Source organism: Chrysemys picta, chromosome 3 (genome assembly GCF_011386835.1).
Source record: "Chrysemys picta bellii isolate R12L10 chromosome 3, ASM1138683v2, whole genome shotgun sequence".
NCBI classification, from domain to species: Eukaryota; Metazoa; Chordata; order Testudines; family Emydidae; genus Chrysemys; species Chrysemys picta.
This window is the reverse complement of record NC_088793.1, coordinates 114,729,747-114,742,702: the sequence shown is the minus strand read 5'-3', so window position 1 is coordinate 114,742,702 and position 12,956 is coordinate 114,729,747. Positions and strand designations below refer to the sequence as shown.

General features: G+C 45.4%; 1 protein-coding gene across 6 annotated transcripts in view; it reads right to left on the bottom strand.

Moving 5' to 3' along the window:
* CCDC170 (coiled-coil domain containing 170) overlaps window positions 1-11,358 on the bottom strand; it is a 67,180-nt gene extending 55,822 nt beyond the window's left edge. For 3 of the 6 annotated variants that reach the window (XR_006173992.2, XM_005301398.4, XM_042848253.2), the window contains exons 1-3: window positions 10,841-11,358; window positions 7,190-7,266; window positions 4,393-4,420 (exon numbers count right to left, since the gene is read on the bottom strand). Coding sequence is in view for 5 of the 6 variants with exons in the window: in XM_005301398.4 (XP_005301455.2) it covers window positions 4,393-4,420; window positions 7,190-7,266; window positions 10,841-10,978 (243 nt within the window). In the remaining variant the exon portion in view is untranslated. Of the gene's footprint in view, window positions 1-4,392; window positions 4,421-4,513; window positions 5,444-7,189; window positions 7,267-7,366; window positions 7,583-8,378; window positions 8,504-10,840 lie in introns of those variants that run through there. The other 3 variants (XM_024112526.3, XM_042848252.2, XM_005301401.4) reach the window with 3 other exon arrangements.
* Window positions 11,359-12,956: the final 1,598 nt, after the last annotated feature.

Sequence of the window (12,956 nt, the reverse complement as noted above, 5' to 3'; positions counted from 1 at the left end):
AATTTTGTGTCCATATGTCTCTCTCCTAACTTGAAAGAGTGATGAGTAAATGAAAAAGGGAGTTCACAATAGAAACCCATAGGCAACCTTACAGCTGGCACTGGCAATTCAGCTATAATAGAGAAAATACATGCAGCAGTGTATTTTCTGAGCCTGAATATTATCCCTCCTACTTCTGAGAGTCATTATTTTGGGGGTAACAGTTAATTTCATATTTAAGGGGAAAAGGATGAAACATTTCTGTGGCAGGTTGTTTTAAAAAAACTTTGGAGTCGATGAGAGTTGAGGAATGTTAGCAGCCCTAGGGGTGACAGAGTAGTGAGTAGAATGCAGGCAAAAGTATTTAGGTACACATGAGGCAGCCAAAAGTTAAAGATAAATGTGATTTATTACATGGCTCTGGAATTTATCACGACTGTCATCACCACATGGATGCACACATGTTCTTCTCCTATGCATATTTTAATTAGTAGTTTAGAAAAACATCAGCCTGCTGAGGATTAGTATCTTGGGAAAAGTCACAAAATAAATTATCTAGATGAAATAATGCCACATTTGTTTATTGGTCAAATGTCAGTCTTTTAACACACAAAGGACTTGTTCCTGTCACAACTGCCTGGCACAGTTTTGGGGAAACTATAAAAAGCACAGGTCTAATAACAACACTGTATCTTTCCAATGACAACATAAAGGATTGTCATTGCTTTGATGTTGTAGTGAATACAAAGAAGCAAAACACCCTGCTAATGTACTTAGTAACTACTTTTGTTTGCTGATCAAAGCAGGTACACAAGCGAAAACTACATACTCTAGTGTTGAAAGAGTAAATACTGACATTATAGCTTATAATCAGGGCTTCTGTGTTGGTTTTTTTTAGTTTATTAATTTCATTTTGGGGGTTTACTTTTTGCAATTTTCGTTTGATGTAATGTCCAAAAATTTTGGTTTTCTGTATATACTAGAATGAGTAATGTATATTATTTTACATTACTCATTACAGTAGCTCTGTCATGAGTAATCTCTTTGTAATGTTCCCTAAAGCCCTTTAACGCACTGGTTCAAAGAGCACTAAGTTAAAGCACAAGAGGAAACCTTTAATGCATGCCAGCAGGGCTACCCAGCAACACATTGGTGTGCATTAGAAATCACACCTCCATAGGGCAGTGGTTTTCCCAGAATACTGTACTTACTACCATACTATGCCTGCTACTTATTACAATCACTTATCTGCTACCATTCTCTCTCCTGTTTTACTCCATGGGTTGTCTAACATCATGTGTTCAGATTTTTAAGACAGGGCTTTTATTTTTGTTCTATGTGCATACAACACTCAGTATAACGTATAAGTCCACGACTTGGGCTTCTAGGCACTGCCACAATACCAACAAATGAAATAGTAATATCACCATCTCTTCGGGCTGAATTTCACATTACTGTGAATTTCTCTTCTCTCCTCTAAACAAACATAAAATGAATAACTAACCACCATTTCTTATTCTCTAACATCATTACATAGGAGTCTCATCAAACTGATGAATACAGCACAAAATAAGAGAGTATTGTTCTAGAGGAAGATCCCTGATCCTCAGCAATAAACAAATGCCTTACTGCCTGAGGATCTAAAACCTACACTGTTCATCTAGGGACAGATTGACAAAGATATTTAGGTGGCTAAAGATGCAGACAGACACCTGAGGGATTTACAATAGTCCCTCAGTAGATTCGGCACCTAACTCAAATTCAAGTTAATGGAAGTTAGCGCCTAACTCAGGCACTTTTGAAAATCCCTCTAAGTATCTATCTGCATCTTTAGCCACCTAAATACTTTTCTCAATCTGCCCCTAATGATCATTGGGGCACCAGAGATTGGAAAAGTTGGAACTGTTATATTATTGTCCATGTGGATTTTCTATATATATTCATGTGGGTTTTGGGGGGTGAATATGTATATTTGTGTACACATTAAGTAAACACATTAATTTCTACATTTTGCTACTTAGTATGCACAAACCTGACTGTTGATCCATACCAGTGCCAAGCAGTTAGCTAATCATGAGTGACTGAGAGATTTTAAAGTACATTAAGCAGATTTGGCACTCCCTCAAACAAGAACAGAAAAGCTCACTTGCATCTCTACCATTCATTCTGTTCTCCACAGGCTGGTGCAAACAAAATGAAATAAATTAAATAACATTTTTAAATAATAACTACAAGTGAGTTTTATCAACAGTCACTCATCCAAGACCTGCATGGTATAACTGAGTTAAGAAGAAGTGTCTCCAACGCAGATTAATAAAATTCAAGTAATTAAAGCTAAATGAAAACAATCCAATCCATATAAAACACACGTAACAGACATCTCTCCTGTCCCTTCCATATGGGGAACAGCAGGGCCTGCTTTAGGAAGTGCGGGGCCCGATTCGAATAGTTTTGACGGGGCCTCGGCAGGGATGACTCACCCGGCGGTGCTCCAGGTCTTCGGTGGCACTTCGGCAGCAGGTCCTTCACTCGCTCCGGGTCCTCGGCGGCACTGAAGGACAAGGCCCCGATCCCCTGACCGGAGCCCTGGGAGAAGCGTGGCAACACCCCTGGCACCGATCCCCCGGCTGGCGCGCCGGGAGGAGCACGGCGAAACCCTCATCCTTGATCCCCCGGCCGGAGTGGTGGGCGGAGCACAGCGAAACCCCCGGCCCTGATCCCCTGACTGGAGCCCCGGGAGTAGCGCAGTGAAACCCCCGGCCCCGATCCACGGGACAGAGCGGCAGGCGGAGTGTGATGAATCCCCCGGCCCCGCTCCCCCAGCCAGAGCACCGTTAGGAGCACGGCGAAACCCCTGGCCCCGCTCCCCCGGGGGAATCAGAGCCGGGGGTTTCGCCACGCAGCGCCCGCCACTCCAGCCGGGGAATCGGGGCAGGGGGGTTAGCCATGCTCCGCTCATCGCTTTGCCCGGGGCAGCAGAGCCGGGGGTGTTGCTACACTTGTCCCGGGACTCCGGTCGGGGGATTGGGGCCATGGGTTTCGCCATGCGGCGTCCGCCGCTCCGGCCGGGGAATCGGGACCAGGGGTTTCGCCACATTCCGCCCGCCACTCCAGTTGAGGAATCAGGACCGGGGGTTTGCCGTGCTCCTCCCGGCGCTCCGGCCGCGGGATCGGGGCTGGGGGGTTCTCCGCGCTCTTCCCGGCGCGCCAGTCGGGGGAGCGGGGCCCAGCTCTCTGGCTGGAGGAGCAGGGCCGGAGGTTTCACTGCCGAAATGCCACGGAAGACCTGGAGTGAGTCAAGGACCCGCCGCCGAGTGAGTAAAAATTAAAAAGGCGCCTAAGTTAGGCGCTCTTCTAGGCGTGGGCGCGGGGTCTGATTCTAAATCCCCAAACCAGCTACAGCCAAAGGGGTAAGGGCTAAAGTCAGCGCCTTCCAACCTCACCTCCCCACCAGTTCCAGGGGAAAAAGCCCATTATACTGGTCCCAGAAACCTCTCCTACAACTCCTTTACATTGGCAGCAGCAGCTGCCAAGTGAAGTCTTCACATATCATCATTCACTCAACTCTGTAACTTGGACTCTTGATTTATATTTATTTCATTTGCTATAATACCTTTCATTACTGTCCCCTTTCATCCCAAGTGCAAGCAGGTGGACACCCCCACACAACACAACACAACACAACACAACACAACACACATCATGCCCGAAACAGAATCTCCACTCTTTGTAGTCTAAACATACCCCTTTTCCTGGGGTTTTTGGCTTTACTGGCCGATCACACAACAAGAAAAATGCAAACCTCAGCCTATGGGTGTTCCTATGGTTTCCCTGTAGAAACCTATCTGACCTAGGCCCCAGTTTCCTGTTACAAAGAGCCACTCTCATCTTCCTTATATAAAGGGTTGAGTCGGCAAGCTGCACCTGCCACAGTGAGTCAGCAGAACTTAGTAGTTTTATGCACAGCTCCACCACTTCCTAAAGAAGGTGGATCACCAGAAGAATCATGCCACCTTGTTACACTCCCCTGCCTTTTGATATCACTGCAATACTTTAGCTGCCCATCACTCTCTTCCCATTACGTTTTTACCATCTTTCTTTCTTTAATTCACACAACCCCTTCCCCACCATTCTTCACTATCATTTTAACCCCAACAACTGCCCTCCCAAAATCCCTAATACTAGTGAAACAAATATATAAAGAAATATACATCAAAACAATAAAAACCCTCCATAAACCAAGTGTCAACCATTATCCTAATTGACCAGCTGGTACACTGCATCCCTTTCCCCAACACTTTGTTTCGACCCCGCATGCTATTCAGAACAGGGATGGCATCTTCCGCTGAATTTGAAAAGCAACTAGCACATTTCGATTGCTAGTACAACAGAAATAAAAAATGACTCACTAACCTTTTGTGCCTCTGTTCTTCCTTTGTTTCTAAAAAAACAAATGGGAGAAAAAGAATTGAAAAAAATGCTTGATATCAAAATATAGCATATCTGAGAATTCTCACAGATCTGTTCTACTGACCGATTTCCTGTTGTTCCATCAACAAAATAAGGGCATAATAGCAGGAGACAGCAGGTGTAGGGAGAGCTTCTGTAGCAGCCCATCAAAGGCCCCAGCCACCAGAAGCCCTCCGATAGCAGCCAGAGCAGCCTTCAGACGCTTGTCTACCCACTGTCATGATAGACTTCTTCACATAGCCCATGATCTCTGCTCCAGTTACATGACCAACTTTTGTCCAGTCACCTCCTCTACCTTTACCCCCGCCGATCTTTACTCTTTCCTTCCTCTTCTCGCCTCATCAATTTCACCCCTCTTCTTTTTACCTAATTTCCCATTTAAACCCTCAGGCACAAATAAAAACAAAACAAAAAATAAAATCCAAGCAATAAACATGACACGGGTCAACCTTAACCATAAGCTGTTATTTGTATGTTGCATCCCTTTCCACCACCATTTAACAGTCTTTAGTCTTTTTAGATTGCAAGTTCTTGGGGAACTGTGTCTGCCTATATATTTGTACAGTGCCTAGTACACTAGGGCTCAAGACTCATTGGAACCATTGGGTCTTAGCACAATTAAATGAACAAATAAAAAGAAAGGGGAAAAGCTGACTAGTATTGTTAAACCCAAAGCTTCATCTTCTATGTCATACCAGATTCTTATTTAACAAAATAAAGAAGAGTTGTGCTGACAGTGTTTCTATTTTTAATTACATTAATATTCATGGACACACGTGTGCATTAAAAAGGGGCTCATTCCGAACAGTTAGGTCAATAGGAGGGGTGAGATTCTGCGCTGCACCTCTGATGGGATGTCTACACTGCAAAAAAAAAAAATGGTGTGTTCTTAACTTGGGTAATCTACCCTGTATTAACTAACACAGATTAAAATAGCAGACAAGATGTGGTAATTTGGCTTTTAACTCGAGTTGGCCTGTAAGACAGCCAGGGGGTGAACTTGAGCTCTTAACTCAAGTTAAAAGCTAAACTGCCATGTCTTCACTGATATTTTAACCAGAAATAGTTAATGTGGATTAGCTGAGTTAAAGAACACATCTTTTTTGCAGTGTAGACATACTGTAAGAGAGAAAGTACAGAACTAGCAAGCCTTGGGGGGTGGAGGTTAATGTGGCTTTAAGCTATTCTTGCACCGTCTTGATTCTAGACAGCTTTGGGGAAAGGGTCTGTTGAAATCATGGCAGCCTGTCCCTGACAGCCTATGTGTGACAGTGCTTCCCTTCCCCCATCCCACCGCCCCCCCCCCCCCCCACACACACACACACACACACACCGGGGCTTGCAAGGGTACCCCAGAGGACAGCTTATGGCTGTCTTCCCTAATTCCACTAGCTGTGCCAGAATTCTCCCAGAGTCGAATCCACACCTTTTAGAGCCCTTTTACACAACTTTGATCATTTTACCTGGCGTAAAGGGCCCAGAAATGTTTGATATTAAAGCAAAATAATAATACACCTAGTCCAACAGTTCTCAAACTTTAAAATCGAGCATATGAGATCTAAAACTCAAAAGTACTTAGTGTAACACCCTTATAATATTAATCAGTGTAGTTATAATGGATTCTACTCTGATAAATCAATCCATGTATCACCCAACTGCAGCTGGTATGTCATCTGTGGTTACATATACTCCCTTTTGAGAAATCTTGACCTTGACAATTTCTGCACTGCTGAATGTACCTCTTTTGTTATGGTGGAGGAGGAAGGAATTCTAAGGTGGGTGAGGCAATATCTTTCAAGCTTGTCTCTCTCACCAACAAAAGTTAGTCGAATAAAAGATTATTACCTCACTCACCTTGTCTTTCTAATATCCTGGGACTAGCACAGCTACAACTCCTCTTACACAGTCAATTCCATAGACTGATTACTGACTTGTCAACCCCAGGCATTCAAAAATCATGAGCCTCAAAAAATTATAAAATATTTTTCCAAAAATCTCATGATTTTAAACCAATAAATTTGGGGTTATTTCATCTCCTGATTTCCAAGTCTTTAGGGTGTGGGGAGGGGTTCCCATTTTGAAACTTTTCTCTGCAGCCATGAAGTCTAGAAACTTATCTTATAAAAATAAAGCTGAGATTTTCATATAACCACTTGATTCCAAAAGTTAAGGTTCTATGGAAAAAAAACACAAATAGCGTAAGACTAGTGATAAAATTGCAAAAATTGGCAATATGCCAGATGCTGTGTGCATTAATATTTTCTCCTATTTATTTTACAATTATTGCATTTCAGTTTTATCCTCTTTATTTTTACATTATGGAAAAGGTTGAAAACAACGTCTGATCACTTTTCACTATATCCTTCATCATCACAATCAAGTCCACCTACCCAGTTAGTCTTCTCCTTTCCAAACAGACCTAACTTTTGGCTTGTAATTCTTGCCAATCCTCTGATTATTTTTGATGTGCTGCTCTGGACTTTTTCAAACAATACTATATCTTTTCTGAAACAAGTATAACCTAAAAACAATAGTCCAGGTGAATAAAATCAATTACTTCTGGCATTTTCAGTGTTTCTCTTCTGAAGGTAAGTCCTGCCCTATCTGCTGTAGTCATTAAAAGATTATGTTAGACAGATAAGAAACATTCTCCACTATTGTTTATTTATTAACAAGCCTAATTCAAAGTTGTTTAATATGCTCAAAGAAAGTCACATGGCAACCAAAAAGTTATTCTTACCTTGCAACACTACAGATAGCAGTTAAATTCGCTCTCTCTTCCACTTGTCTCTTCATCATGGTGAGTTGATCTTGGATCTAAATGTGATAAATAACTGGTTAGCGAGGTTAAGAACAGCAGTTATCTCAAGACAATTATGAAAACATTGGTATGTCAGCTTTTATAACAACTTCTTACATCTTCTGGTAAAGACTTGATTAATTAAGGGATGTAGTAAAAAGAAAACATTGGGGAAATGGGTCCCCCTGCTGCTTTGCTTCAACAGTTTTGTGAAATAAATGCTGTGGAAAAGCTGCAATTTTTATTATTTGTAATTATTTTTAGATCAACGCCTCTTAAATGCTTTAAAAAACAAAAATGGAAACAGAGTACGCATCTTGCTGCCAGCAGACGAAGGGTAGGAGGAATGAGAAGCAGCAATAGCAAGTGGCTGTGCAGAAAGTCACCGCTTGCTCACATGCAGTTTCACTTGTTTGCTTTGTTTTATCTATTGGTTGGTGGACAACAGTGTAAGACTTTGTAGAAGAAATTAGTATTAATCAGAGATTTGTAAATGGAGGAGAGACCGCAAAGGTGATAGACATTCTAACAGTGCCAATATTCTATTCTAATATCCTCTTTGTCTTATGCCTTCTATGTCTTGCATTTCACTGAACAGATATATGCTTATGAATATATAGTTGGCTTGCTCACAGTATAAATTTTAAGGGTCACATCCTGCATCTCTCTCTACTCCACCAGCTCTGATCAGTTACAATTATTACATATACTTCTGCATACCTGTAGAAGTAATTTTAAGTGTGTTTTTCATTTAGAAGTCACCTAGTTACAGATCATTTTTTATATTTCTTTTTTACTATCAATTCTAAAATATTAAAAACTCATGCTACTAAAAACAGTTTTCTAACAGGTTGAAAACTGAATTTACTAAAATGGCAACAGACTTCAGAATGTTGAAAAACAAAAATTCTAAGCAGAGCAACAAAACAATTTAGTGCAATACAAAAAATCACATCCCACTGTTAACAAAAGTCAGCTGATACTCAGCTATTCACTCTATTAATAGCTGTTTTTCCTCCTGAATAAAGTATTGTTAAAATGATGGACTTTTCTATTAACTACGCTTTTTGCTATTGCTTTAGCAGGCAAGTGGTTTCATTTCCTTCCAAGCAATATCCTTGAGCCTCACCTTTAACTTCACATCAAAGCCATCATACCACAGTTTCAAAGGAATGAGTTTGAAGAAAGATAAAGAAACGCAATGAAGAGCCTTGGATAACACAAGTAAATTCCTAGCACACTGAAGATACTCCCTTCTGCAACATTTAACAAGAAAAAATTTTGTCCTTGAATTTGTAAAGATAAGTTTTAATTATCAGTCAGACTTTATTTAAATTATTGAACCAAATATCTCTACTGCTCTGTAGTATGTGAATCAATGCAGCTGCTAAAATTGACAAAATGATGAGGTGAAACTAAAAACTGAAATAAAAAGGAAACTTGTAGTCGCATTTTGCAGTATTAAAATCAATGTCAGTCATCCTCCACAGAAACAAGCAATTAAATAAAAAGGCTATTTTTCCCCTCCAAGTATCTGAAATGTCTGGAAACTGGCTAACAGATCAATAGGACAGCTTTGAGGCAGTTAGAAATTAGCCATTCTGTCTTGGAAACACTAGACTAGAAATTATTGAACTTGAAGAAACTCTGCCCAAACTTTTCCAAAATTCATGCCCCCTCTCAAACACATTAATTGCAATTAAAACTGCACACCCTATCCCTCTCAGACCCTGGTGTTAATATCAAGGATTAACTTTTTTCCCAAGTTTGTAAATCCTCTGTCACTGGCTTCAGGAGCATCTTCATCTGATATTTATTTATTTATTTATTTATTCATTCCTGATGTGTGTATCAATCTGGAGTCTTCCAATGGGAAAAAAAATGAAATAATTCTTCAAAAGTAAAACTGGAGATAAAACTGAACTGAGTCTAGAAATGCTGGTTTAGCAGTATCTAGAAGCCGGGTGGATTCAAAAAGAGGCAAATAAATTCTGCATACAAAAATTTGAACTTTGGAACTGTCAAGGATCTGTGGAAAGTCTTTGCAGACCCTCTTATGCTATGGAACACAGTCTGAGAACCACTACATCAGGGAGTCACTAAAACAGGTAGGGTTTCTATCAGCTGTTACGTAAGCTGGATTGCATGTTCCTGTCTACAGGTTTGTCTTCACTGCTAAAAAGGGTGTGTTTTGCCACATGATAATTAATATGCATTAGCAACCCCACTGTACAATGCCTCTCTCCACTGGGATTTTAGTTTTACCATGAGATAAACTAAGCAAGGTCAATCATCTGCAAGGAGTATGGTATTAGTAGTGTGTACAGAAAATCTTCAATCTCTCTCACCTCCTTCCTGTAGGAAACCATCTAGACATGCATTTGTTGTTACACCTCTTAAACCCACAGATCTTCCAGAGGCCAAAAAGCCACTCCTTGAAATTGGTGGCATAGGTGGGAGCACACATCATAAGAGTCAGGATGGAGAACTGTTTTCAGAAATGGCACAGGCAATAAAGGGGTAGCAGGTCTTCAGAGTGAGTATACTCATCCTTACTAGAGTAAGGGTTAAAACTTGGGTGTCACAGCAAATACAGAAAAATATTTGAAAGGAACATAAAATTACAATGAAATGCAGGTTGATACCTTTTTTAATTTTTAGAGGGGCGCAGGGTTATTTAAAAATTTTAAATAAATATCATGTGATGAAAGGTGCTGGATTAGTAAAGTATTAGTTAAAATGGGGATGAGGAAGATGCTCATTGGGACCCTACAGTGAGGCTGAGGACCAGTATGCAGCAGAGTCAGCCAGGAGTTCTGCTGCTCAGCCCTGGCTTTTGGTTCTGCTCCCCAGCCCATATTTGTGCCTCCCCCACAATGAGAAGCAGCTGCTTCCTCTGGTGAACCACCTGTGATTCAGACTACATTTACACTATGGTGACTCTACTGGCATAGCTATGCCAGCACAGTCCCGTAGTGGAGGCACAGCTTTTCTGTCACTGTAGGAACACACTACCGGGGTGAGGGGGACACAGCAATTGGGAGCAAACCTGGGGTGCTAGAGTGCACTGATTAGCAGCAGAGCACCTGGATACCTCCGGGTCCCCAGGCACCTGCAGTCAAAGCCCAGCTCCCTGGCCCTAGGGATGGCTCCCTACAGCCCTTTCCCACCTCTTGTTCTCTACACTACTGTTACTCTTTAGGAATGTTTCTTCTGACTCACAGTGTGACTCTACAACTGTGTATAAACTCCTCGACCCTGGAACTAGGCAGCCAAGCTCCCGGGATGGGTGCCAACGGGGTTCTGCTGCGGGCTGGGGCCAGGGACCTAGGCGGGAGTTCCGCTGTTCAGTCCATCCCGCCCCCACACACATAGAGCCTGCCTAGGAAGCGTTCCCATGCCCAGCCTTAGGACCCCGCAGAGCAGTGAGATCCCGGCGCAGGGCTGCAGGAGGATGCTGAGCGCAGAAAAGAGCAAGGGCTTGGCCCCAGGCAGCGCAGCCTGATAGGAACAGGAGACTGGGGGACGCTGCGTCCAAGCCCGGCTCTGCCCCGCAGTCAATGCAAACCGGGCAGGGACGCGGCTCGGTACCTCAGCGGCGGGGGGCGCTGCAGCCGCGGCGCAGGGGGTGAGCAGCAGCGCCGCGTTGCTGGTCACGTCAATGAGCCGGGAGCAGGCGGACCCCGCGCGCGAGCTGCCATCGCTGCTGCTGAGGCTGTTGCTGCTCATGTTCCCCGGGGCTCTGCTCCGGCACGTTCCATTCGAACCTTCCCTGCAGCTCTCTGCTCGCGCCCCCAGCGCAGAACGTTGCCCAGGGCGCGGTCGCCATGGCGACGCGTACACTGAGGAGGCAGAGCCTCCGCAGCTGTCGCGAGACGTGTCCAAATCGCGTTGCCCTGTCGGCGTGGCTCTCCCCGGGCCGCGCCGCCTCAGGCTCACTCGGCTCAGGGGCGGGAGCTGGCTGCGCTCTGCGTTCCGCAATGGGCACCGGGGCAGCAGCTCCCCCACCAGGCGCCACCCCCTGCTTTGCGCACCGCAGCCGCCCTAGGGGGTGCAGGAGGCGCTGGTAGCTGAGTGCTCCCGCCCCTGCCCCACCTAGCGCTGCCGCGGCCACAGTGCAGAGCCGGCCTCAGCCGCGCCCCCCTGTGACCGGGAACCAGGTGCACTGGGCCTGTGATGTGAATGAAGCAGGGCGGGCTGGACCAGGGGTTCTCACAACACATTTTTTGGTGGCTGCACTGACCAATTTTCCTAAAATATTTAATTTATTTTAGGAAAAACAAATAAATATGCACATATACACATCTAAATCATTGCACTCAATAATAAAAATAATGTACAGTTATCTCTATAGAAACAGAAGGTGCTTTGCACATTCTTGTCTTTTTTCTTATTGTTTCTTTTGCTTTGGGTTGCTTTTTTTTTTTAAGACTTGCTAACTAGTAAGTCTGCTGTGAAAAGTGATATTTGTTAATTATTTGTTATTAACAAATACCACTTTTCACAGCAGACTTACTCAGTCCCAGCAAGCCTGGGGAAAATTAAGCACTGGATGGGGAGGTGGTTATGGAAGCAATGGGGCATTAGGGAAGGCAGCAGGGGCCAGGGGGTGATTGGAGAGGGTGAGCTTGCAGCCACAGCACATCACCTAACAGCCAGGGAATGGAGCCCAAACCCCTGTGGGTTTGAACCCCAGGGCTGAAGTCCAATCCCCCCACCCCAGGAAGGTGGGGAACACACACTGGCTGTCTGCTCCTCCAGCTTTTCTGTCTCCAGAGGCAGCCAGGGCCCAACCACTGCCGGCAGCCCTAGGGAAAGAGCCACTGCTTGGCCCCTCCCCGCCCCATCACCACCCAGGAGGCTGTGGCCCCAAGAAAAGCCCCCTGGTGGCCACATTTGAGAAACACGGGGCTAGACAATCTGATGGTTGCTTTTTTGGCCTCAGGTGCCCTTGATCCATAAACACGTCTTTGTCTCATCTCGTTCAAGACCACTGTGTTGCCAACTCCTCTGATTGTACTGGGAGCTGTGCAATGGTGGTGATTCACAAGGCCCAGCTCTTGGATTCAAATGGTCCATGGCCTAAAGATAGGGTGACCAGATCACCAAAGACAAATATCGGGACGGGGGGGGTGACGTGGGGGGGGGCGTGGCGGGGGGCGGGGCCAAAAAAAAAAAAAAAAAAAACCTTCCTCCGCAAGTGCTGGAGGGAGGCCCGGGAGACTCAGGGGAAGCGCGGGGCCGGGGTAGTGAGAGTCCGGCCTGGTCCCGAGCAGGCAGGACTCAGTTGGGTGGTAGGGCGAGGAGGGGGGCGGCCCGCGGGGCCAGGCGGTGGCTGTTCTCCCCCCCGGGCAGCGGGACTCGGGAGCAGCCGCTGCTGCAGCTCCCACTGCCGCGGGGGAGGAAGCGGCCATGGCGCTTGGCGCCCGCGGCTCTGGCGCCCCCGAACCCCCCGAGCCGGGGCCTGCTGCGGGGACCCAGCAGCGCGCACGCTGCGCCCAGCCCCTGGCCAGTCGCGTCTGGGCTGCTGCCCAGCTGGTGCTATCCCGCGGCGGCCCCGGAGTGGGGGCAGCAGGCCCCAGCTCCCCCGTCCCGCAGGGGAACGAACGGGGCTGGGCTGCCGATGCCTCCGCCCCGGGGCCACCGCGCGATAGCACCAGCTGGGCAGCCCAGACGTGCCTAGCCAGGGGCTGGGCCCAGCGTACGC